We start from the raw sequence: 24,930 nt of genomic DNA, 5'->3' as shown, positions 1-24,930 counted from the left end.
CATACCATAAATGTAACAGGAGTTGGCTGCTCATCCAGCAAACGCGGACAGACAGGACCCCTCTACAATCCAAACTCACCCGGCGGAAAAGTAGGGCCTAACCACATGGCCGATTTACTTGCTCAAGCATCAATGGGCAACTTGGTGAAGAACCATGTGTCCCTGTGCTCCAGGATGCGCCTCTGAAAGTCCTTGTTGACTGTCTCAATGATCTCCCTCCTCTTGGTAACGTCAGCGACGGTCTGTGTAGAGATGAAGTCCTTGTAGTTGTTCTCCAGCCTGCACGAGGTGGGCATCAGGTGGTTCACATTCATGCATTTGACAAACGAGCGAACTCTTCCACGGCACACGGCCTCCTCATCGCTCATGGAATTGGTGATGCGACGAGGGAGGGCAGCGATACCTGCCACGATAGCATAGCTCCCCCTCTCGTTGTGCGGCAAGGCCTCCACTATCACGGCCTTCTTCCCCGCGTGGCGGCCCTGGAGGACTATGCAGACCAGACCGGGCTTGATTATGGGCTGAGACATCGCTTCGAGGGCCGCTTAAAAGTGCCCTCTAATATTGATTTAAAATTCTTTTATTTTTTTAACTTCCTATTAGTCTACGTCTGTTGACGGACAAATGAAACTTCTGTGGAAGATTGCTGGCCCCGTTGCTCGCACAACTCCTGAGAAGCTTATTTCAAGAGTCTACAGATTGCAGTAATTGCAGTAATTCATTTTTCTACTAGACTCTGGCTTTATTTCATGGCTTCATCTCTTACCACGTTCCATGAACCCATATCTGGAGTGTTTGGAGCGTTCTTCATCGTACTTGTCATGCTTATGATAGTATCGGTGCCCGCCTATCTCTATTTGTTTCAGCGGCGTTATGTTTTTGTACGTACATTGGCTACAAGTAAGAGTTACAGTGACATTTTAACGGCATTGAAGAATGAGTTCTCAGGCCACTATCGCATCCCGTGGACCCATCTTACGCAGTTTCAGGTGGCAAAGGCGCCCTATAGTATTCCTGCTGTCTCTCTTGAATACGATGTTATCAAGATTTCTGCACATGACAATCACGACGACTTCTTTCACGCAGCGGTGACAACAGAGTTCATGGACCTTACGGGAGAACAGATACGTGCAGGGCCTGTCGTCAATCTTGCCATAGTGCTGTTGCCCTTCGGCTCGACGCACTACTCTCGTCCGGTACGGCGATTGATTCACGAGATAGAAAAGCGAGGAGTTCCGACTATTTGCATGATCGACCGTAACACTCCAGGCTACGAGTTCCCATATACCTGCGAGCCTCGGAGGAACTCCTACCTGGACCATCATGACTCTTACCTCTCAGTGGAGTTTTTAGCAGACGCTTTGTGTATACAACTTGCCGCAACAGAAAAAGAGCAGGGAACCAGTTCCATAAAGTTGAATCAGAAGTTGTTGCTAGAGTACGCAGCCCTCCGATCTAACCCAGTCATGAACCAAGGGAGGAGTGATGGGCACAGCCAATCACTGACTTTGCACCTGCGCTTCCACTTTGTGGGCTATTCGCTTGGAGCTATGCGAATATCACGCATTTTGGCAGATAGCAACATGGATAAAGCACTTGCAGATATCGTACAACGGGTAGGAGGTCGCTATCCGTTCATCGAACTTTCTGCTGTGATAGCCTCTGCCTCCTGTGGCTACGCTACGTTCGATGTGCAAGCGCCCCTTAATCACCCAAAGCATGTGCAGCGCATGCTAGCCAAACACTTGATCCAGGAGTTTAGAGAAAACGCCGAGAAGAGAGCATACTTGATGAAACATCTGGCGGAGAAGGTGGACAACCCAGCAGAAGTGTTAGAGCGAGCAATGAGCAGTGGGCTACTGTCCGACTTGGATGCACATCTCAGTTGCGCACTCTATGAGTTTGAAAACTATGCAGACTATTACAAGGAGCTACTTCCGACTGGGAAGATACGCCTCTTCCATCCGACGGTTCCTGTTTTGTTCCTTAATGCTCTTGATGACTTCATCACAGGAAAGAACATTTATATCGATGAACTGAAGGAGCATCCGTGCGTTGTTGCCATTGTACTAAATAAGGGAGGCCATCTTGGCACCCTTCTACGCACTGGAGAGGATGTTTCCTCCAAGATTATTGCCAAATGGATAGATATGCACCGGTGAGGCAACATTCATGTAAATTTTATGCAATTTGAATGGTTCGACGCCGCTCGTCGCGGGGACGAAACCTTTTTGAAAGACAACATCGACACCTTTGCACAGCAACAGGATAAGCAAGGGCGTACTGCACTGGTTATTAGTGTCCAACATGGACATAATAGATGCGTGGATTTACTTATAGCGAAGGAAGCAGGGATCGAAACAGAAAAAGGATGGACAGCAATCATGTACGCCATTAAGTACGACAACATGACGGCGTTCAAGCGTCTTTTGGCACTTGAAGGCGCCCATTTAACCAAGAAGAATATACTGCCTTTGTATGTAGCTGTGCAATATACGGCACATGAGTACGTTAAGTTATTACTGCCTCAGTATGCCAAGGACAAGAAACATCTCGCCGAGTTCTTTAGATTTGCTGTCTCTACGGCTGACGGAGATACGATAAAACAGTTTCTACCACATCTTACGACGAAGCAGATCAATCACGCCCTTCGTGCGATGATTCCGGATGATTTGGGAGTGCTTTATGTCTATAGTAATCTACAGGAGGCAGAGAAAAACGAAAGAAGTGCAGCACGTGCCAGAGCTGAACTGAAAAGGGCTTCTTCTGTATCGCGTAAGCGACCATCTTCAGGATATGGAATGGGTCAATCTGGCCAGTTAGGCCACACCGTTTTTGGCTCATCTCGCAAATCAACTCAGGCATCCAGGACACTAAGCAGACCGGGATCTGCACTAGCTCAACAGCTCTCTACCCAACCTCAGCCATTCTCAGGGCCAGCACAGATTCCTCCCCCTGGGCGGCAACATTACCAGAGTACACCTCCTACTCCGGATTCTGCACATTCTGTTAATGCACGCCACCATTCCACATCTGCCATTGGGTGTCCTACTTATCATCAGAACAATCTTCAAGGGAATCATACAGCCTACCCATCTGAGGCTGTTGGAGTCGATGAAGATGATTGCGAGATTATATTTTCTGCGCAGCATGCACGAATGCAGCGCTTACAACAGTATGAACAGCCAAGTCCGTTGCCCATTACAGGAGTTACAAGGCACACTTCAGCTGGATCTAGGTTACCTCAGGAAACCCCCCTTATGCATGCAGCTCGGATCGGCGACTTAGGCGTTGCAATGAGGTCTATGCAATACGTGAGGAATACCCAAAAGGATGGTACAACTGCACTAATGATTGCGTGTGATAGGGGCCACTATGAAATAGCAGCCCTTTTGTATGACTATGAGAAGCAGATGCGCCGGAAGGACGGGCGGACGGCACTGATGATATCGATCGCAAATGGAACCCCGGAACTCGTGCAACTGCTGATGGAAAGTGAGGCGAGATATCAAACAGAGGATGGAAAAACGGCCTTGATGGTAGCTGCCATGCACGGGCGCGAGGATCTTGCTGCTCTTCTTGTCTCAAAAGAGGCACGGATGACAGACATACAGCGCACCACTGCACTCATTTATGCTACAACTTCTCGGCGAGAAGGGATTGTCCGTCTTCTCGCCGGGATGGAGGCCGGGATGAAGACACGGAATGGATCTACAGCTCTTTGCTTTGCGGCTGTTCTCGGGTATAGGGACATAGCGGAGATCCTGCTTCCTTATGAGGAGGATGTCACCGAAGAGCACGGTAGGACCCCCTTGATGCTTGCGTGTCAGCATGGAAACTCTGATGTGATTCAGCTTCTTAGCACAACAAGGATGGTAGGAGCCACTGATACTAGAGGCTGCACAGCCCTTATGGAGTGTGCAAACGCTGGCTTTTATCAGGGTGCAGGACTTCTACTTGCACATGAGTGTAGATACAGAAACAAGGAGGGCATGACAGCCATGATGTATGCAGCGGCCGCCGGGCACTTGGACATAGTTGCAATCCTGAGGGATTACGAGGTAGGCATTCAATCCAATGAAGGGTTTACTGCTTTGATATACGGCTTAACCAGCTCCGTACCTGCTGACACGAAACTTCAAATCATAGAGCTTTTGGGACTAGCTGAGTGGAACGTTATAGTGCGCAAGGGAAGGCCCTCAATGGATTATCTCCGAGACCATTGTGAACCACTTGTCTATCAAGCACTTCAAGACTTGGTGACAAACGCTGAGATGGCAAGTGTGGTTGATGTTGTTCATAAGACAGAACCAGAAAACCTGCTCACAGCTTCTCCAGAGCCAGCTTATCGAACAATCAGATCTCATGGCTCTGGCCATGCATCCATGGTTCCAGGTAACATGTCTGTCAGATCGTCTGACCGTGGCTCTCGGGCAACGCTGTCTCCCAACGCTCCTGATGTTGATATACACTACAGTGTGGCTACAGATGGCTCTGCCTTCCACAGGCCACAAGACTCTCCCGTCGAATCCATTTCTGTGCCCTCGCTTGCTTCTGACGTAGAACACCACATCCAAGAAGAATGTTTGTATCTAGAAAGAAACAACGCTCCCGTTAACGAGCAAGCCTCGGTTTCAATGTCCATCGCAAGCGATCTGTAAATTGCACTCTCGAATCATAGTTCTTCATACTTGGATTTGTACTCAGCGTGGATAGCTTTTGCCATTCTTACTCATTTGTCCTCATAGTGGCGTGGCTCTGCAAACATCTACCATGCACCACTGAGAAGATCGTCTCAAAAATTAAATTGCACAGATGCCTTTTGAACAGCAGAGCACAACCGGCGACTTTCCAGGATTTGATGTTATAGACTTCCTTGGAGAAGGAAGCTACGGCAAAGTATATCGCGCCATCGATGCAGAAACAGGCTTGGAGGTAGGGCTAAAGGTAATTAATAGGAAAGCATTGGAGAACGACAAGCTTCTGTACACCTTGGATCGGGAAGTAGTAGCACTGAGGACCGCGCAAAACAAAAACCTGACCAATATAATTCGCCTCTATTCAAAGACTGACAAAAACGATTTTACAACGCTTATCCTGGAGTATGCAAGCCTGGGAGATCTTTCTAGCTTAATAAAATGTTACCGTGTGCTTCCTGAGGATTGGACGCGGTTCTTAATTGCAGAAATCATTCTGGGGTTAGAAGGCCTTCACAGCATCGGATACTGCCACCGAGATATTAAGCCATCGAATATCCTTCTTACCCGTGGCGGACATGTTCGTATTGCTGACTTCGGGACCTCTAAGCAGCTGCCTCTCGATGAGGTGTCTATGGCTATCGGCACCAAGTCTTTTCCACCCTCTGCCTATATGTCTACCTCTTCAGCAGCTGCAAGTAATGATTCTCAGGGTACCTTGCAGAAGAAACTGCAGAATATGGACCAACAGCCCAGATGTAGCATATATGGCACGGTTTGCTACAACGCCCCAGAGTCAAATAGGCATGGTCTCCTCTACATGTCTCCTCAAGATGTCTGGGGTCTCGGGTGTATCCTTTATGAGTGTCTGACAGGGATGCCTGCCTTCATGGGAGACGTTGAGCTTGCTATTATGCAGGCGATAGAGAAGCAAAAGGTGATTGTACCGAAGACCGTGAGCCCTGATGCAGCAGATTTAATAAAACGCTTGTTGACAAAAGACCCCACTAAACGCTTCAACGGTGGCTGGCGGGCCATTAAGAAGCACCCGTTTTTTACTGAGCATAACGTGGACTTCGCCAATCTCAACAACCAAATGCCTCCTTTCAATCCTTCCATTGTATTTTCTGATCTGCAGGAGTTTAAACACATGAAAGTGCCTAAAATTATGAATTCAGATCAAGCCAATATGCTGAACTTGATAGATACTAGCGAATATCGCTCCAAGGATTCTCCGTTGCGTAGATTTTTAATTCCTGGCGAGAACATCATATACAGCATAGATGTGGTTAAAAGACGCGTGCTTCGGCTTCCCAAGCAACGTCGTTTTGTGCTTACGGATTTTCCCCGACTCTTTTATATTGATGTGTCCACAATGGTTCAGAAGGGCGAAATAGACATGACGTCGACCAATCTAAAGATTACACGAATAGGTGAGCGGACAATTGAATTTACTCTAGGACAAAATTGCTTCACAGCAGAGGTACTGACTAAGGATCTTTGTGACTTGTGGCTACGTTATATGACCATGTACTCTGTGAATGGGAAGACAGCAATGGCGAACATAATGGCCAACAGAGCAAATCTCGTCAAAGTATCAGATCAAGATATGCGCTGTGAGATGTGTAAAGGCCGTCTCTTCAAGAACGGCTTCTGTAACACGTGTGGTAACGTGGCTCAGGTCTCTAACAACGGGAGCAGCACCATACAGTACATACTCAAAATGGATCCTCGCTGGCTCCCAGTTTCAGAGAAGGAGATACGTTTGCACTCACGCCTGGCGCTCATCTCAGGTATTCAGCCAGAGATGGACAATATAGAAGCTATGTCGAGGTATGAGACAAGGTCTTCTGTGCAGAAGGCCATTGACAGGCTGAAGAAAACACAGGAGGATGTGGTTGTGTACAAAAATCGGCAGGATCAACCCTTGGATGGTTCTACCACTCTGCCTGACCAACAATCAGCGATATCTGGTCCTACAGTGGAGCTGACTACCCAGGAAGCAGTACAAGCTTCGTCTACACTGTGTGCAACTCCTGAGTTGAAAGAGCTTCAATCCGGTTTTGTGCAATCCGGTCAAATCTCACAGTTAAGTGGCACTGCTCTCCTCTTAAACCCTCCTCTCGCTACTAAACCTAAGCCCGCATCAGAAAAAGATTCAGCTATTTACGGAACTCAATTTCCTAACTTGCCCAACATGAGGAGATCGAGTGCAGAGTGCTGTCTCCCTTCTTCAGCTAATGTCGATGATGAAGAACTTCAGAGCGATATGTACAAAGATCAGGCACGCATGAGTGGAGCCAGTACGCTAAGCAGTATCACAAACAGACAATCAATGAGCGTACAGGTAATTTCAAAACAAGAAAAGGACCTGTTTGAGTTCTTTCATGCAAACGACTCACTTATCAATCTAGAGGAATCCGGGCACGTGCTACCCTCCAGTGAGCAGGCGGCAAGGGTTTCAGTTGACGGGAAAAGCTACCAGGACGGTGGCATCATGGATGGAATAAATCAGGCTCACCTGGATTCAATTGTGCAACAAGTAACGCTGACATCTCCTCTACACACGGAACGTAACAGTGCATCATTAATAACCCCACCCCTAAACTCTTGTCAATATAAGTATGAAACTCCTGTGTATCCCCAGTCGTCCCCAAACAAAGCCATCCCGCAAAAGCAGAGTGACCTACCCACAGATATACCAGGGCTCTTGACATACATGGATGAGACGCCAGGACACAGCGTGACGCCTGCAGTAGCCCCTTCAGGCCACGCTTCTGCTGTAATTAATAAGCGTGATACCCTAAATTCTCTTCAAAGCATGATACTGGGAGAGTTCCCTGAGTTGCCGACAAATGTCGCCAATCAGTCGTCTCACATTCGGATAACAACAGCATCTACACAGGCCATTCTCGGATCTCATTCCTATTCTGTCAGGTGCTTGCTGGCAAAGATATATGCTGTTTCAAGTGCAGCTGAATTGCTTCCTTATCCTACGCTCCCCCTACCGAGGATTCTCGGATACTGCGGTGACAGGCTTCTTCTCCAATACAGAGAGAATATAGGTGTTATAGGGAAGTTCCTTACTATCCTCTATGTTCTAAATAACAAGCAAGCAATCCTCCCTCCTCTCGGTACTACCATAGTGGACAAAGTCGAGCCGCACTGCATTTGTATTTGTCAAAATGAGCGCCGGGTTAAGCTAAGCGACAATATTGATACAAACTATGACGTAACCATTAGGCATGCATCTCCATGTTATACGTGCGGAGGTGACGTCTTCAAGGAACTACCCACAGGTGAAATTATCAACGATGCTCTTTTGGCGTCTCTAAAATCACAACAGACAAGCGTCACGCAGATCCCAACCATTGTATTCCCACAAGGATTGAGCGCTGCCAATGAAAAGACAACTTCAAAAGCACCGGAGGTGTCTGGAAGCGTACTTGTCAAACGCGCAACCATGAGTAACAAAAAGGTCAGCTCAGTGCAGCTGGATGACGAGATACCGCTGGTTTCGCGAGATCTCAATGAGGAACATTCAACAAACAGCTACATGGCTGTGTTTGACAAGCGCCGCACCTCCAACACCGTATGCATACAAGAGTTAGACACGGAGTCTGAAGAATGCTTTGAAACATATAAGCACTTTGATACCGAGCCGTCTGTTGAAACAGCTGTGCCTCTGTCTGCTGGTCTCAAGTTTTACTTTCATGCCAATGGTAACACCCCCGTGGCACTTATACCAATAGCTGAATTGTCGTGGCTTAACATAGGTGCTTCGGCAAGATATCGTAAAGCAATAAAGGAGAAAGTTGCTGAAGCATTGACTCCATTGTGTTGCTCACACCAGCGGAAGCCAGAAGTATCGCTCCCAGGCATCATGTCCATAAAGCAGTTCCAGCAAAAGGATAAGTGGTGCAAGTACCTCGGTGCGAACGGTTCGGCATTTGAGTTAACCGAAGAGATATATAAGGTTGGCAAACTCCAAGATCTACGCTTTCTCTTGGAAATGAACACGTATCATAAGCAGGTGTCGTTTGACGTAACAATCCAGTATGATGAATCTAGTGACGGATATTTCAACGCCCTCTACCTGGATGAGTGCATGCGCTCCTCCGCAGTGTCTGCTACAACAGCCTATACTGTTGAGGATCTAGGTACTAGCACGGGGACGTCTATCCACAACCACAATAAGCCAGACACAGTGTATCAACACATGGTGGAGGACTACACACAGTCGTCGTTTAAACTAGCAAACAGACAGCCGTACATCCACTACTGTAGAAGGTGTGTCTGCTCTGAGTGTATCTCTAAGATAGAACAGAAGGACTGCTTTATAAAGTTAGAGGCTGTGGAGCAGAAAAGTGCATTCATAGCATCTGAATTCGGAAAGGACGAGTACTCATTTGAGCTATTCAAGAGCTGGGTTTCACGACGGTTCCCCTTCCAGTTTCGTGAGGGAAACTTTCCCCTCAGGCACCGATGCCGTTACGAGCAGTGCAAGAGATATGTTGAAAGCATCGCCCCCTGTGGGGACGTCAATCTCCGGTTGCCGTTTGTGACCATGGCAAGACCAGCAGATGCAGAGGTGATGGAGGTTGGCACGCAGATACCGACAAGTGCAGAATTAGACGAGTATTGGGTCGACTTCGCAACTTAACGAGTTAAGGATCAACTTGTCTGATCTGTCACATTGTGGGCAAGAGTGGCATCAGATCGGCGTCTCTAGCTTTTATTAAATCAATGATATCTTTGCTACTGTCTAGCATATCTTGTAGATCGCTAGGAATCAAGATATCAGACATTAGAATGGGCTCCTGGACACGCAGAACGCTTTCTGAGCTCGACGTGTCCAGTTTGTAGGGGGAGTGTGCACTGCCACGACTCCAGTATACCTCAATTCGTGAACATCTACCATCGCTGGAGTCTGTGTACGCCTTAAAAATGAAATGCGATAAGAAGTCTACACTAGACACAGAGTCGCGCTCAACCTGGCACTTGGAGATAGGAGAGCATAATAGGAGGTTTAGGAGCCCGTGCAGATGGCTTTCAGAAGTGAAGTAGAAGAGCAACCCCGGACTTTTTAGATCATCGATAATATACTTCAACAAGTCGTTACAGATTAGAGATGCAATGGCGAACTTCCAGAGATCTGCCAGCCCAAACTCCTGGTGAACAGTGACTTTAGCTAATATCTTAGCCGCGTCCCAGGCCTGCTTTAGTGTGTTCTGAATATCCGTTGTTAGAATGGCTCGTCGCTGAAGAACTTCATAGCGCAGAAGGTCTACAATATCCGATATCTTGCTTACATCGTACGACCCGTCCTTGCGTTTGTAGAAACTCTCGGCAATCGAGCGCATGCGGAGCAATACAATTTCTGGGGTCTCATTATCATTATCCACTTCGTCTGGGGTTCCGCCGCAAGATTTATTATTTGCATTTGAGTTGAGGAAGAACTCCTCATAGTCGCTAATCAATTTAAAAAGTAAGTCTTTAAGAGTTCCCAAGCGGAGGCTTGGTATTTGCAGTTCCACCTGGGTTGTGGGGGGTATGTTGCGGAGAAGCATCCGGAGCGTTGGAGACAGGGTGCTGGGGTTTGCGTTTGACAGATTAACGCTGCTTGTCAGAGCCTCGTTAAGGGTTCGCTTTTGATCGTCTATCAGTGATCGTGCATACTTGTCCACTTCTGAAAGCATTGTGAGTTCTGTGACGCTAGTTTTGTCCCAGTGGATGATGCCATCTTTGTTGTCGCCAGCCAAGTGAGAGTTCCAGCACTCAACAATGCGTGACACACACTCTTCTGCTGTTTCTCGAACTCGGGGTTCATCATTGCAGTAAACCCTACAAGTACGAATGAGGAAGTGGAGATAATTGAGGCGCTGCTCAGGGGTCTGATTGGACTCTTCGTTGTCAAGGACATCGTCAACGAGGGTTCTAAAAATCTGCTGGCCACACTGTCGGCTTTGAATCGTCCCCATCTTAGTTAATAATCCCCCATACTTGGCAATTAGTGTAAGGACCTTCACACCCTTCCATGGTGTAGGGAACTTGACCTGAATTTTTAGTGCTGGTGGATTATTCCTTATAATTGTCAAGAGATCATTCAGATTAGCTAGAAGGTTCTGGTCGCTCTTTGACGAACTTGCAGGTCCAGTGCCGCTTTCGTAGCATAAGCTGGCCAATCTAGCAATATGTCCATCTATGATTTTAGATATGGCGTCTATTAGCTTTTTATCCGTGTGATTAGCGCTCCACAAAGTAACGTCGGCCGGTGCAATTGGACTTGACGAGAGCTCTGCCATTATGCTAACAACTAGGTGTTCATCTTGGACTCTGAATTTAAGCCTCTGCTTCGGTGTTCGATCGGCATGCCTCAACACGCAGACCGTTGAGAGAAGTCGCTCAGACGTCTTCTTTTGCTGTGCCTGCCGTATGGACTTGCTCACGAGTCCGTTGAGAAACTGGAGTGGGATGGGGTGTATGAGGGTTTCTGGTTGGTCAATTGGTTGGGTATTATGCGTGTTAGGCTGAAAGATATCACTCGTTGTTCCAGGAGAGAAGAAGGTCTCCATCAGGTAAGTTGGGTCAAGCCCCGGCTTAGACAGCTCCCAAAGAACAAAGTGTACATTGGCAAGATACGAGATATTGCGGGTTATACACCGTTCTTTGGCTAAAAATGGCAGCAAATGGTCCTGAGAGAGCAGCAAATTGATTGTTGCATGGAGATAAGCCTCACCGCCGACATAAATCTCTGCAAGCATGCTTTGTTCTGAAAGACCCTCTTCGTCCTTCGGTGTGCCATGCTGGTCGCCCGCAGAGGCACACATCTGTGCAGTAGAGCTTATCGACGTTACAGCATGTTGAGCCTTGCAATCAAGGCTGGACTCAGCAATACCGCCAGTGCTAGATTCTGTTAAAAGCATGCGCCTGTGCTGTGCACTCTGTTTCTTTGTCAATCGCAATGTGTACTGAACGAGGTCTCCAAGCACGGCATCCAAAAGCATGCCACCTATGCTATAAGCAATGCGGCCACGGTCCAGCTCCTGCACTCCATAGTTGTAGTATGCTAAGTTTTGTGCGTAAAGTTCTACGTGTTTATATAACTTATTAAAGCTATCCATATATGCCAGCTTATCGTAGTGTATGCTTACAAATCTAAGGCATTGATAAATGTCCACAAGCTTTGAAAAGTCATAGTATCCGTCTTTCCTCATGCTTTTAAGAACAAACTTAAGTTGAGATAAGATTGGAATCTTTGATGACTGAATTCTTATGGGCAATTTAGAAGGGCAAATCTGAGTATGCTTGGGGTCCAGCTGATCTTGATTTTCTACGAAGCCTTGAGTAGCCACAACTGAATTGTCAGGTGCTGAAGTATTGGTACATAGCTTCTCACAGTCTAGGGGTCTGGATGATTTAAGGTAAATTTCGTCCCCGAAATCGCGGTAGATCTTGCTCAAATTAAATGAGGTGTTACTCGTGGCTCCATCTGTAGCTAAAAACCTCTGGGCTTCTTTGATAAAGGTTTTCATGCTGGTGTAGATACTATACGCGGCATCCCTATGTAGTGCGAATGTCGTCGGTCGGAGACAGCCTCGAAAGGCTTGCATTACTGTGGAGACATACTTGTCCGGAACATGCCTCCGAGAATCTACGGGCAGGGGCGCCTCAAGAATTCTTATGCTGTCCGGCTCAGAACACTCTCTGCTTAAGCTAATAAGCGCTCCTTGCGGTCTAGTATAAGCGTAGTCTGCTGCTACATCCCTGGGACATAGACCATGATTTGGTTGCGACCTAAGCGCTGCATGATTCGTGACACTTGAGTCAGTCATCTCAGCTGCCGGTTCAGCTAAGGCGTATTGGGGAACAAGCTCGTGCTTACTGCTTGGTGATATGCTTCTGTGACTATACATGGTAGAAAGGTCTGTACGTGCAGATAGAAGATCAGAGCTGGTGCTTACTTCAAGCTCTGTACAAGCAGTAAGTTCTTTCTGGTCTGGACATAATAGCTCCAAGCCTGGCTGGGAACAAACCGTTGGTAATTTGCTGGAAGGCCTCTTGAAGTGGGAAGTGAGGCTTGATGACTCGGCTGCAGTAGTACCCGTAGGGGTAGTAGAGAAGGCCGAAGAAAACATGTTCATGATTGACTTTTTAACAGACCTGCCTGATGCTTCTCGACCAGTGCGTGCACACAAGAAATCGCTATAGTCCAAGGTACGGCTGCTATCCACGACGTTCATTAATAGCCTTCTTGCTTGGTGAGGTAAGTGCGTATCATTCTGAAAGGCTGGGATATTTGGAGTAGACTCGCAGGCGAGGGTTCCGTTTAAATTGGAAGTCGTGAAATCGGGAACAGGGCATAACTCTGTCTCTGTATTGTGATCAACATTGAAAGCATGCTTGTTAGCTAACTTATCTAACGAAAGAATTGCAGAATGTGCACAATCATTTGAAATTTTAGTTGATTGTATGGCAGACCCAGGAGTCTTTGAGAAGAACTTGTCAACACTGCTGACCGTTCTGTTAAGGATTTCGTTGATCTTGTGCTGCTCTGCTCGCATCGCAGCTGTAACTAACCTGGACTTTGATGCTAGAATGTCTCCTCCCTCCACAAGGATCTGTGACAGTTGCGAGGGATAGAGGTGAATGTACGGTAGCGGCTGATCATTCCCATATAGCTTGTTGAGTAGCTTCAATGCATTGGGTGCTAATTCATAGCTGTCATAGTTAGATAGGCACGGAAAGATGTCGTCTATCTCTGCATCTATGTCAGCGCAGATTCCAAGCAGCACACCTATGGCCGTCTTCCTCACCCGTCGCTCATTTCCATAGAACACGTGGAGTATCTGACTAAACAGACGGCACCGCTTTTCACGAATGGCCGCCTGTGCCTCGCTGCCAATGTCCTCATCTTGAAGGGGAGTGGCTCTGGGGGCTATGAGTGGAGAGCTCACATTGGTTGGAGGCTGAGACGGAGCAGTACCTTCTCGGCGCAAGGAGGCAGTTAGCGCATCCTTGTCTCTAAAGTACGTTGCAGGATCATCAAAGTATGTCAGGAACATTCGCCTGATCTGTTTGCCCATCAGAAACGACTGGCGAAGTCCTGCGATGGATAGATACCCACCCCACTTGATTATCATCTGAAACATGAGAGGCGCTTTCTTGACCACCCTAAGCTGAATCTTTGTGCCTGCAATCTCATTGCGGAGCAATGCATAAGCCAATTTTAGAGCCTCAATCTCTTGTGTTGAAAAGAAAATTGCATCTGTAAACTGAGTTGCACTGCTAGCCTCTGTGTTAGTCTCTGATATAAGTGAAGGCTCGGACTGTCTATGTTGAGGTAAGGACTTTAATATCTTCAGGGATGACAGTTTGATGGAAATCCCATCACGAACCATGGTAAGATGCTTGCGAACTTTCTCTCGTACAGAGCAACAGTCACCCTTTTCAGGGCCCCCGTCGCACTCAGCAGAGGAGGACGATGGGCTGTCATAGGAAGTGTCGATAGATTCAGTAAGGAGTGGAGCTGTCTCCAACTCCATCAGGTCATAGCCTATTTCCGTTAAGATAGAGCTTATTGTGGTCGCTATTTCCTCTGCACGGCCAACAGAGTACTCTGGTCTCAGCACAAAGTCGCGCAGTTCCTCCTCTCGTCTGTTATACTCCTTTAGCTCAACATCGCGATCAAGAATACCGGCAAATATCTTGAAAAGGCTGTTATTAGATGATGTTATTTTGAGCTTAAACTTAGGGATGCGATCTCCGTGTCGTAGGATTGAAACAAGGCCTCGCGGTTTCATTGTGCATCCTACGTAGTCCCCAAAAGAGACATGGGCCTTGCTTTCGGAAGCAGGTAGCTCAGAAGACTTTGGAGCACAGCTGTCTGTACTGGACGGTCCTGACGAGCTTGACGATGAAAAGACGTCCTTGCTCATTAAAAACGTAGAGATCTTTTGAGATAGAGAGCTCTTCTTGTTGGCTAGAACCTTCAGATAGCCATGGTCAATGAAGTACTTGTTGGAGCTTTTGTATGTGTACTCGCCGACATTTGTCGTCGTAGTATCGTGCTCATATTTACGAAAGCAATACTCTTCCAGCTGAAGGCCATACGTCACTGTGAGAGCCCTTTGATCAATGTTTAGTGCTTGGTGGATAAGCTCTCGAAGGATTCGTGCACAGTTGTCATAATAGTGGGAGTTAGTTTTCACAAAGGACCAGCCATTGACATCACAGACGTAGGACTTGTTGCCAGAGCGGATAAAGTCATAACCACAGACGCGTTGCTTGAACGCGCGCCAGATGAGGTTTGAGATATCGCGCTCCTTACTGGTCAGCTCAGTAGGCTCACGCACCTCCTTGCGAGTCTCAGGGTCTCGCAGGACAACACCGTCAATGTGTGGGGCTTTTCGCTTTTCTGCAAGGATGTAGTTTGGAAAGATAGCATAGATTTTGACATCTGTATTACCCTCCGGCTGCAGAAATGCCTCGTAGACATAGGAGCCATTTCGACGAATGGGGAAGTAGCCTTCCACAAAAACAGAAGATCTATTATCAACCTTCCTGAAGAGCTTTGTAACTCCTTCCTGTCGAGCAGACCTGGGCTTTTCGCCTGCCTCTGTAAGTGGACCCTTGACCGAAGGGTAATAAATCCAGATATTATGGTCTTCGCTGTCCTGAGGTTTTTCTAAGAATGGTCGGTAGATTCGTGTGCCCTCATATTCTATGTACTCACCTTCGTCTATGAACCCGGGAGGGTCCTTATATTTGCAAGTGCAACAAATGGAATCAGCTCGTGTTTCCGAATTCCCTGTCTTGAGCATGATGGCTTTGCATGCATCGCATATGCGCTCTGGTGCTGGCGGCTCCCGCTCTAAAAGTATGTGCATACATGTGGGAATTGAGTGCTGATCCATGCGTCTATAAACGTCAAATCTGCTCAGCAGGACCCTCTGGTCACTCAAGGAATTGATGGTAAGGGCGCGGCGGTGTAGTCTTTCATATGCTATAGCCTTTCTTAGAGGAAAACCCTTTGAATGGAACCCAATGATGACATCCACCGCGGGCCACTTGTCTATATCTTCATTCAATAGCATACATTCAGGAAACTCAACTATATCGAGGTAATCGTCATGATTGAGCTTTGAGAGCAAGGCTTTCATCGGCTCGGACTTCGCCTTTTTGTCCATGCATATCAGACCGAGCTTCGGCTTACGCGGCTTATAGGACCCTTGAATCGACATATGGTTCGTACTAGCTTAACAACCCTCGCACACAGCCAGGGAACCAGGAAGCTGCAGAGATTTTAAATATTAAAAGGGTGCATGGCAGGCAAGAGGTGTACTGAGCTTACAGCTGCTTCTAAGCAGAGACGGCGTATGTCCGTAATGGCAGCAAGAATACCCTTTTTTGCTCTGACAATATACTGTTCCGTTTGGGCTGTGACCTGGATACTCCAGACAGCGACATCTCACATTCTCCTCTCTAAAGCTTCGCCAGCAGATAAGTTCATAGTCACGAACAGACTTGGATACTGGCCTCTCAACAGTATCTTGATCTATGCTTCCAAAGGACTCGTTCCTGAGGTAAGGATGAAAATAGATGATGAGCTTATCACAGCATACATCTATCCTGTCCTGCTTTTCATGCCCTTGCTTCTTTCTGCCTTCAAGCAATACATGAAGACTTATTAGTTATGGAAATACAGTTGTGGAAAATTAAAATAAATATGAAGGCAGAAGCAAGCCCTTTTCAGTTGGAGACTCTTATCAGTAGCAGCATGCTCAACGCATGCGTTGTCACTTCTCCTGGGGACATTTATACAGTAGAGTCTGGAAGCGTTCTAAAGCGGTACACCTTTTCGAGCACCCGCAAGGTAACGAGTGTAGGTTCACTCTCTTTCAAGACACAAATACACAGTTTTGTGGTCTATCCTGAGGTCAATCTCATACTGGCACATGTGGACCGAGCCGTCCATGCCGTCAATACCGAGACAATGGCATCCCATGAGCTTACGTCTCTTCCGAATGTTATTGCTCTGGTACCTCACTGCTGTGGATATGAGCCGGTCTATATTCGCTTTCCCGATGTGACTCACACGGAGATCATAGATCTATCCCAGAGGTCTATCTATTATGCCCCCATTTCAACCAATCCAGCTCTCATGCAGCGCGCACTATCAGCATCTAAGCGACCATGCCTCAACACATTACGCCATGGGCTTTTTGATTTCATTGTGATTCAGGAAGGGGGAGGCCTGGGCTCTGGCACAAGCATGTCTGTGGTGCTCTGTACAAGTAAAGAGCCTGTTGCTGCCTTCCCCCTACCTGTGTCATCTCTTCAGTACCAAACCAGTACCGTCTCCTTCATAGATAACAAGGTAGCTTCTGCCAGAAAGAATATCAACCCTCTTGAGTTCTCTTACGAGCCAGCTACAGAGAATCTATCTCGGTTCAACATAATGTTGCTGGACATAGGGCAGACCCTCAATTCGTATGCCTGGGTTGGAGAATATCTCTTCTTTGCCCAGCGAAACATGCTTGCTAACAAACTTCAGGTTATGAGCATGGACATCAGAAAACTAATATACCTCACGACTTTTACTAGTATGCTACATGATGCGTCCCTTTCAACCCCCACCTCCTTAGACAGGATTGGGGTTCTCAAAGACCAAAATTTGAAGTACCTTGGTGAACTAGTACTGAATGTCGTTGCGGAAACCCCTCTCACGGATGTGATGACTTCTGACTATGCTCTGTTTGCTCTTGAGAAACCCACGTACGTTGACTCTGCGCTCAAGAACCAGCTTCTCCACGAAATCTATTTGAGGTTGTGTGCCGGAGAGAAGATGGACCGGAATTTCTGTAACCGATACGACGCTGGGACAGTCATGTATAGCTATGGGTGGGCAGACAACGGCCACGCTTCTCATGAGGCGCTGCGTGCAGACGCAACTGAGAAAGGAACCCCAATTGAGAAAATAGTCAGACGGATGAATCTATCTTTTCTTGATGACCGCGACACACACAATAGAATACTAAAGGGGATTCCTTCCGAGCGCTCGTTAAAGGATTCTTCTGTTGATGCTGTCGGGGGATCTCTACGCATGGCTAATGGCAAGGATAGCTACGGCGGTAGCACCACCATTAAGGCCATATCTCAGTACCCCAGACTGTGTTTCAATCTACTTCGAGACGCCAATAATCTCAAGAAGGATAGCTCCGTCTTCACAGGCAATATTGTTGACTTGGAGTGGAAGGGAAAGCCCCCTGAGAATAGTAATGTCATCACTTCAAAGGGTCCCGAGCTATTTGTCTGTGTGCAGGCCCTCTCTAAAGCTGCAAAGTATGGATTGCTACGATGCCCTGCACGTCTGCTGGAGTCTGATCTCAGGTATTTGTCTACTTCCATGGCTGAGGCCGTCAGAAAGGCTCTTCAATTTTCTGGGAAAGAAGCAAATAACCATGAGCACGAATCGCAGCCAGAAGCAGTGGATGAACTGGATCATGAGCTCTCAATCCATGTACAAAAAACCAAAAATTGCGGAGCGTACATCCCACTACCTTATATTTTGAGAGTAAGATTAGGAGAGAAGAACAGGCCATACACGTACATCGATACAGATAAGTGTGCGGAGGAGCCTAATCCATCCATCTGGAATTACTATAATATGCTGTATGGCAAGGACCCCAGCACATCTATTATTGCTACAGACAAGCTCTACAGACTTGCTATAGGGCTGCATGACCTTCTTCCTGAATCTACGAAGAGCCTTGTGCTACAACAGATAATATCGTCGGAGGAACCGTTGAAGAACTATGTCGAGGAGACAACTGAGTCTGTTTCTGTGCTGCAATTAAAGCAGCCACCTGTTCCGGATCGCAAATATATGGTCAAAGGGATAGTGCCAGCGTTTATCACCGGGAACTCCCACATATTCGGTCTTACAAACATGTTCATGGGCAAGCCCAACTGCCTTCCATGTGACACAAATATCTTTTACGTCCACACAAACATGTCACTAATTGCAATAAAGCGCACCTCTTTATATCGCCAGATTCGTGCTAGCCTTCTAGATGTGGACAAGAACACACACGCAAAAGATAGCCTTCCTAAGCTACTGAAGTACGTGGAGGGGAAACTGGAGAAAACACTGGTAGACAGGTTTGACATGTCATCTCGGGACTGGTGTCTTTGCTGGATCCTGACAGGGTCTCTACGGCTGCTCCAGAAGAACTTCTGGGGCGCTACTTTAGCATTCATGAACGCAAGGATGGTGAACCCACTTCAAATAGTTGGGATTCTCTTGCATGGTATCTCTTTAGAATGTATATCACTGCTGAAGAACACACCAGCAAGAAGGCACCAGCCAAGCCAATCGTGCATGGACGGTGTCAATTTTGGCTGCTATTCTCAGCGCGTAAGGCAGGTTCTATCTAATGAGCAGTATACACAAACCGCTGATGGAGATGGGAGAGTGCGGTATGGCAGAGACCAGAGTTTGTTTTATATAAATAACCTCATGGACGATATGTGCAAGGTGATGAATGCCCTGGGAGTTTCCAGTGAGCAAGACTATATAGATCTACCGCCAGAACTGGAGATAACGAATCTTAGTGAGCGCTTCAACTTGCCGTGCAGTCCTGCCAATGATGAAGATACTGTAAGCCGCCTAGATGCATGCCTTCTTTATCTAAAGCTTATTTTGGATCCGCATGATTCCTGGAATCTTATATTGCACGGGGTACTCAGCAAAGTGGAGGCGCAACACGAGACAACCAAGGACGCACTTGTTGGGAAAGTTAGCATGTTCCGTCCTCATTTAAAGGAACAATCTATTGACGAAACTAAAAGGCAGGTGCCAGATGCGTCGAAAACCATAGTTGAGACGTATCGTATCTCCAAGCCAACAGCAATAGATCATCACAACATTTTCCCCTTACGAGCACTATTCATAATGCTGCTATCTCGTGAGACCTATCATATATCGCGCCCCCAACAGAGGCTCTTCCTACTCACGCAGCCAACGAACTCCACCGGAAACCAAGCCTGTTTTCTTTCTTCAGCGCAATATAGCAATATATTCTTGTCTACAATAGGACTTCTGGTGCTGGGTCGCTTTTACGACTTGGCATATGTATCGTTAGAGACATACATTGGGTGGATGAGCTTCAAGACTAGTGGGAATAAAACTATTCTTGGTCGTGACTGGTCTGCCTGGACGAATGTGGGGACGGGAGAGAACAAGAAAACTGCACCTGGATCATTTAAGGCCGTCAGTTCTGTCGCGCTTGATCAGATATATCCGGGCCTTGCCACAGACGCATCAATTGAGCTTCTTGTCGACACATACAAATCCACACTATTTGAGGCATCGGACTTCTCCATTATCAATGAGTATACAAAAACACTGCTTGCTGTACTTGCCATCTCCTACATGCACGTGAGCAGACACTCCATGTCTCTGTTATACAAAACGATTCTGTTTTTCGTCTTGGCTCTTAAGAATACGTCTGTCACCAGCTTTTTATGTGGAATTCTTGCGAACCTATCAGTTGGCCACCCGGATTATTGCTCGCGTATACTTAAGCTTGCTGAGAAGACCTCTGGGGATGACCTCTTTAATGCGCTGTTAAATCTCCAAATAAACAGTGCAAAATCTGCATTATCTTTTAGGCAGCCAGAAAAAGAGGTCATCGAGAGGTTTGTGTCCACTGTTTCTGTGGCCACTCTCCAAAAGTATCTGTCTAAGACGGAGACCAAAAGGACAGCACCCTATGTTAATGTTCTTCTGCAAATAGTTGTCTGCGGAGCGCAATATGCTATGCTAACGAAGAACAGTGTTCCTTCAACAACGTCAGCCACCATTGAAACGTATCTATCATCTGACGCTATAACATTTTTGTTACAACATGTTGGAATGTTTCAGTTGCGCTCATCGTCTGAGTCTAACGATGTAGAGGTAATGCAGATCATCACAAAAAAGCTCAAGCAGTTGAGTGGTCTAAATCCAGCGTTTGATGGTTCCTACCTGCTGGCTTGTATTAAGTTGCAGGAAACCGCGTCTGCCATCAATACACTCTATGAAAAAGCATTTCCAGGCGTCAGTGCCGCCCTTTATCCTTTTCTGGAGGCCGATGTGGCAGAAGGCAGCCGCAAGACAGCGCAAGACTCTTCTACTTTAGCTAAGCAGTCTGGAGCCCCAACATCCAGTTATCCCGTTCTTAATCGATCGGCATTTAACAACCTTATTCTTTGGTGCATTACCGCGTCACGTGCACCCTGTATGGCTACTGGAATCATGCAGGATCCAGCATATATAAATGGCACGACTAAGTTCGACGAGCTCTGGAATAGCGACAAGGTACAAACAAATCTAGAGATGGTGACAAGAGAGGATTGCATAGCATTCTTGATGAGCCGATCTGAGATAACCAAAGAAAAGGGTAGTCTCCCAGGGGACCCATCTCGCTCCCCCGCCGCATTGCTGTATGAGGTCCTACGGAGGTTAGATATCTGCCACTCCAATAACCTTATCAGTAAGGCTGACTTTAGCTATTGCCTCATGGCACTCCTCAATGACAATAGAACGGGAGGCTGCGGGTCTCGTCCATATATAGCCAAATATTTGTACAGGGATATTCTTAATATGATACCCCATGATTATCCGCTCAGCTTTATACTGCCCTTCATCACGAATTCTATAGGACACCGCGTAGTTGAGCAGACAGAGGTTGGGATGGGATCTATGAGTGTTCGTATGAAATTATCACAAAAAGAGAGTGAGCTAGACAAATATAGACAGGCCCGTGTAGATATTTCCAGCTTTACCAAGTGTCATAAATGCAAGGGCCTGATTGACCCTGGAAACGCAACGAAATTGGCCATCAAATATGTTGATGGGGGTCTCCAATGCTTTCACGTAGAATGCGCCAACTAGAGCACTGCCTGGTTTGAGACGGCTCCGACTTGAGCTGTGCTACCGCCGGTAGCGGCCGTGCTCAACGGCAGTTCGCTAGATATGTCACTTATATCAATGAGCGACGAGACTTCTGCTCGGCAAAGAGGGCATTGCGTTGCTTTACGGCGAAATTCAAGAGCACAGGAACGACAAAGGCACATATGGCGGCACGGAAGCAGAATAGAGCTGCACCGTTTCCCCATACAGATGACGCAAGGCGCGTTGATATTGGATGCGGCTGTCGTCGATGTAGCATCGCCAGGGGTTTCAGAGGTTCTGTAAATGTGCTTAAGGTCGAAAAATGTGTCTCCTATACGGACCCGTGAGCCAATAATGTCTATCTGGTCATTGTCGGGGGCTTTCCGAGTAAGATTGAGAAGGAAGAAGTGGCCATTAACCTGCGCTTCGCTTGTCTGGCCAACTACATTGACTACAATCAAGCCAATGTTGGATCTAAGAATCCCCTGGGTTGATAGCGAAACAAAGGTCTGGGGTTGACCGCTGTTTGAGCTGAATACTTGACCGGGTGCAATGAGCGAGTAGTCTAAGGGCATCCCGGTATCGAGCCGCGTTACCCCAAATAGCACTGATATTATTACCTGGCTCAAGGTAGTAAACTGGAAGGTAAGGCCGTTAGGTGGCGCGAATCGGATTGATGTACTATCTATGTTGATGGCAGGTGAAAGTTGATAGATTGGCTCAGGCTGCTCGTCAATGGGAACGGCTACGGCAAAGGAGTCGTCGCTGAACCCCAAATAGCGACAGATCCGTTTTTGATTGAAAAACACAGACGGACAACGAGAGAGGAACATTTTATTTCCTCGTCTACCAACTTTGCGAACCTAGACCCCACAGTATAAATCTACAATAAGATGGCTCGTAATATGTCTGCCCAGGAAAAATGAAGGACCAGTTCTCAGGGCCATCAGAAAATTCAAATGTCATCCTTTTCGTCGGAAAGCTCGTCTAGGTCCTCGTTGGGTGACGAGTCACATAGCTCCAGCGACTCTGAATCTTCGGAAACGCCTCAGCGGATCGATCTAGGAAAGACTAAGCTCCTTAATTTACGCTATAGAAACTACGTCCTAAAGGATGCTACAAACGCCGAGCTCATGGAAGAGCCGCCGTCTCCCAAGAATGTAGATGAGCAGAAAATCTTTGATCACATTACCCAAAGCGCTGAGCCTGCTCGCAAGCGTATCCTTATGCTCTCCAACATGCTGGCAGCTGAATCCATACCCTATGGATTTGTTGACTCCTTCCAATTATCGATGCGCCGTTCATTTCTTTGCCCCCTTTGCAAGACTATTTTGCTGCATCCATACACCTTTACCAGGTGTGGCCATAGCCTTTGCCTTCCGTGTCTTAAGCTCCACGAGGTCCGCAGTGGGCGATTGAGCCTTTCATTTGATGTATTCTCCCACACATCGCCCGTGCTGGAGAGCATATGCATTCATGATAAGTGCAGCCACTTCGGTCCACAGTCCATATTTCCGAACTTAGCTCTGGAATCGTCCATAATGGTTTTCCTAGCAAATAATCCTTCAGATGTTCAAGGGGCTGATCCGGAGGAGTCTCAGAGTCAGCAAACGTCCGAGCTTACATGTACAAAGTCTGAGAGTACCCTGTCTTACTCGCTTGATATATACTCCCATATCACTACAGGGCTACAAAAGAACGGTATAAAGATAGACCCTGGGGTGATCACGTTTCCAGATTTGCTAACCTTCCTCGATAATGCAATCCATCAAAAAGACGAAGCCTATATCTGCGTTGTTTGTAAGCGTCATAAAGAAGAATTCACTTTTCCAAATAATAGTGCCGATGTAAGACTAATAAGATACTTACCAGAATGGAGTCCAAAAGAGGTAAAAACTATTGTTGGCGACCTAACAGCCTTGTACGGAAATCAAGTGGAATGCGAGATATATAAGCAGATAAAGGGAGAGACATATATTGAGGACGGGTGGGAAGAACTGCTCGGTACACTTCAAGCCCAATATTCGGCCTCGTTTTATCCGTACGTCGGAGCAGACTCGTTCGTCAGTGAGGGAATGCTTTGCTGTTATCGCTGTTTGAAGATTATTGTAGAGGCAATGTGTACATTCTATAGAAGCACAGCAACCATTGGGTTAACAAATCGCAATATTAAGCCTAGAAAAAGATGTCTTTGTGGTACTGGGTGCAGGCTGCAATATATAAGTGAAACTCACATGCAGGACTACGAGCATTCTGGTATAGGGTGCCGCGGCGACCAATCGATGACAATCTTCGGAAGCAACGAGTGATAATAAAGAGACATTAGATTAGATATGCCCATCTATGTAGAACGAGCATTTTGAGAGGTTAGATGGCGCACTGAGGGAGTCCTTCCGGCTCATGGTTACTGTATCGTAGTAAAGCACCTTATTTTGTGTGTCACAGAGATACCAAACCGATGAGTCGATATCGTAGCGCCATCCAAGCTTCTCAAGGGCGGCGCCAGCCAGCTCCTGGGCCTGTGTTCCCGGCATAACGATCCATATAAGAAAAAGCGTGTCCTCGTCTTGCAGATAGATCGTATTGAGTGACTCTAGCCATGAAGAGCACGGTTTTGGGAAGTCAGTTGTGGTTGGGATCGTTGAAATATGTTTTGTAGACGCCGTATTCCACACATTTCCTAAGCTAGGCCGTACTGGAGGCCATCGGGCAGTAGTACTAACTTTTGCTGAAATACATGGCAGAGCTGAATGAAGAGACGGCAATGCAAGCTCTTCGTCGCTGAATATGTGCTTCTCTTGTTGAAGAGTCTGCAAAAGCTGTCCAGAAAAGTCTAGTCTTGGCGCACCAGAATGACCAATAGGCTGTATGGACACTATATTCTGTTGAGTTTGAATGGCCGGCTGCTGCAATGGAGGCGCTGTATATGTAATTTGGCCACGCCCCTGTCTCATATATAGATTTTATTGAAGAGATATATCCGAGCAAGTCCCACACGGGCCGCTCCGCTCTGGGCAAAGCCCGGAATCAGACTCTGAAAGCTGGATTCCATCCATCTCCGGCGGGAGAAGAAGATGTTGTGTTCCTTCCCCCGGTGGCCATCGCTTGCTTCCACGGTGCCTTCCAGGACGTCCCATCCTCTGGCCCGTCGGGGTCAACTACCGTCTGGCACTAGTGGGCACCTACTATCTCAGGACCTTGCATTAGTTGCGGTGACCTGACCTTGGGAGTAGTCTAGCCTCCACAGAATCCAGGGTTCTGGTACTCCATGACAAAGATGGGATACGCTATGAC

The 24,930-nt window shown here is 47.1% G+C and overlaps 10 protein-coding genes across 10 annotated transcripts; 6 read left to right on the top strand and 4 right to left on the bottom strand.

The window, feature by feature from the left end:
* Nucleotides 1-122: 122 nt before the first annotated feature.
* Nucleotides 123-530, bottom strand: GL50803_008462 (Ribosomal protein L27; the record flags this gene model as incomplete). Its single annotated transcript, XM_001709788.1, has 1 exon — nucleotides 123-530. One exon carries the CDS (start codon nucleotides 528-530, stop codon nucleotides 123-125), a length of 408 nt encoding a protein of 135 aa, XP_001709840.1.
* Nucleotides 531-749: 219 nt separating this feature from the next.
* GL50803_008464 (uncharacterized protein) lies at nucleotides 750-2,162 on the top strand (the record flags this gene model as incomplete). Its single annotated transcript, XM_001709787.1, has 1 exon — nucleotides 750-2,162. The coding sequence occupies one exon, from the start codon at nucleotides 750-752 to the stop codon at nucleotides 2,160-2,162; it is 1,413 nt and encodes a 470-aa protein (XP_001709839.1).
* Nucleotides 2,163-2,183: 21 nt separating this feature from the next.
* GL50803_008465 (Ankyrin repeat protein 1) lies at nucleotides 2,184-4,661 on the top strand (the record flags this gene model as incomplete). Its single annotated transcript, XM_001709785.1, has 1 exon — nucleotides 2,184-4,661. The coding sequence occupies one exon, from the start codon at nucleotides 2,184-2,186 to the stop codon at nucleotides 4,659-4,661; it is 2,478 nt and encodes an 825-aa protein (XP_001709837.1).
* A 154-nt stretch (nucleotides 4,662-4,815) lies between these two features.
* On the top strand, nucleotides 4,816-9,360 carry GL50803_00113522 (Kinase, AGC PDK1; the record flags this gene model as incomplete). Its single annotated transcript, XM_001709784.1, has 1 exon — nucleotides 4,816-9,360. One exon carries the CDS (start codon nucleotides 4,816-4,818, stop codon nucleotides 9,358-9,360), a length of 4,545 nt encoding a protein of 1,514 aa, XP_001709836.1.
* Nucleotides 9,361-9,388: 28 nt separating this feature from the next.
* Nucleotides 9,389-15,940, bottom strand: GL50803_00103074 (Inositol-hexakisphosphate/diphosphoinositol-pentakisphosphate 1-kinase; the record flags this gene model as incomplete). The annotated part of the gene is made up of 1 exon (XM_001709783.1): nucleotides 9,389-15,940. One exon carries the CDS (start codon nucleotides 15,938-15,940, stop codon nucleotides 9,389-9,391), a length of 6,552 nt encoding a protein of 2,183 aa, XP_001709835.1.
* Nucleotides 15,941-16,021: 81 nt separating this feature from the next.
* On the top strand, nucleotides 16,022-16,390 carry GL50803_0011050 (uncharacterized protein; the record flags this gene model as incomplete). The annotated part of the gene is made up of 1 exon (XM_001709782.1): nucleotides 16,022-16,390. The coding sequence occupies one exon, from the start codon at nucleotides 16,022-16,024 to the stop codon at nucleotides 16,388-16,390; it is 369 nt and encodes a 122-aa protein (XP_001709834.1).
* A 35-nt stretch (nucleotides 16,391-16,425) lies between these two features.
* GL50803_0015334 (uncharacterized protein) lies at nucleotides 16,426-21,636 on the top strand (the record flags this gene model as incomplete). The annotated part of the gene is made up of 1 exon (XM_001709781.2): nucleotides 16,426-21,636. One exon carries the CDS (start codon nucleotides 16,426-16,428, stop codon nucleotides 21,634-21,636), a length of 5,211 nt encoding a protein of 1,736 aa, XP_001709833.2.
* GL50803_0011052 (Zinc finger domain) lies at nucleotides 21,633-22,469 on the bottom strand (the record flags this gene model as incomplete). The annotated part of the gene is made up of 1 exon (XM_001709779.1): nucleotides 21,633-22,469. The coding sequence occupies one exon, from the start codon at nucleotides 22,467-22,469 to the stop codon at nucleotides 21,633-21,635; it is 837 nt and encodes a 278-aa protein (XP_001709831.1).
* A 126-nt stretch (nucleotides 22,470-22,595) lies between these two features.
* GL50803_0011054 (uncharacterized protein) lies at nucleotides 22,596-23,945 on the top strand (the record flags this gene model as incomplete). The annotated part of the gene is made up of 1 exon (XM_038045642.1): nucleotides 22,596-23,945. The coding sequence occupies one exon, from the start codon at nucleotides 22,596-22,598 to the stop codon at nucleotides 23,943-23,945; it is 1,350 nt and encodes a 449-aa protein (XP_037901817.1).
* An 18-nt stretch (nucleotides 23,946-23,963) lies between these two features.
* On the bottom strand, nucleotides 23,964-24,590 carry GL50803_0011055 (NOT2 / NOT3 / NOT5 family protein; the record flags this gene model as incomplete). The annotated part of the gene is made up of 1 exon (XM_038045643.1): nucleotides 23,964-24,590. The coding sequence occupies one exon, from the start codon at nucleotides 24,588-24,590 to the stop codon at nucleotides 23,964-23,966; it is 627 nt and encodes a 208-aa protein (XP_037901816.1).
* Nucleotides 24,591-24,930: the final 340 nt, after the last annotated feature.

This window comes from Giardia intestinalis, chromosome 3 (genome assembly GCF_000002435.2).
Source record: "Giardia intestinalis strain WB C6 chromosome 3, whole genome shotgun sequence".
Lineage (NCBI taxonomy): Eukaryota > Fornicata > Diplomonadida > Hexamitidae > Giardia > Giardia duodenalis.
This window is presented reverse-complemented; position numbering and strand designations above follow the sequence as displayed.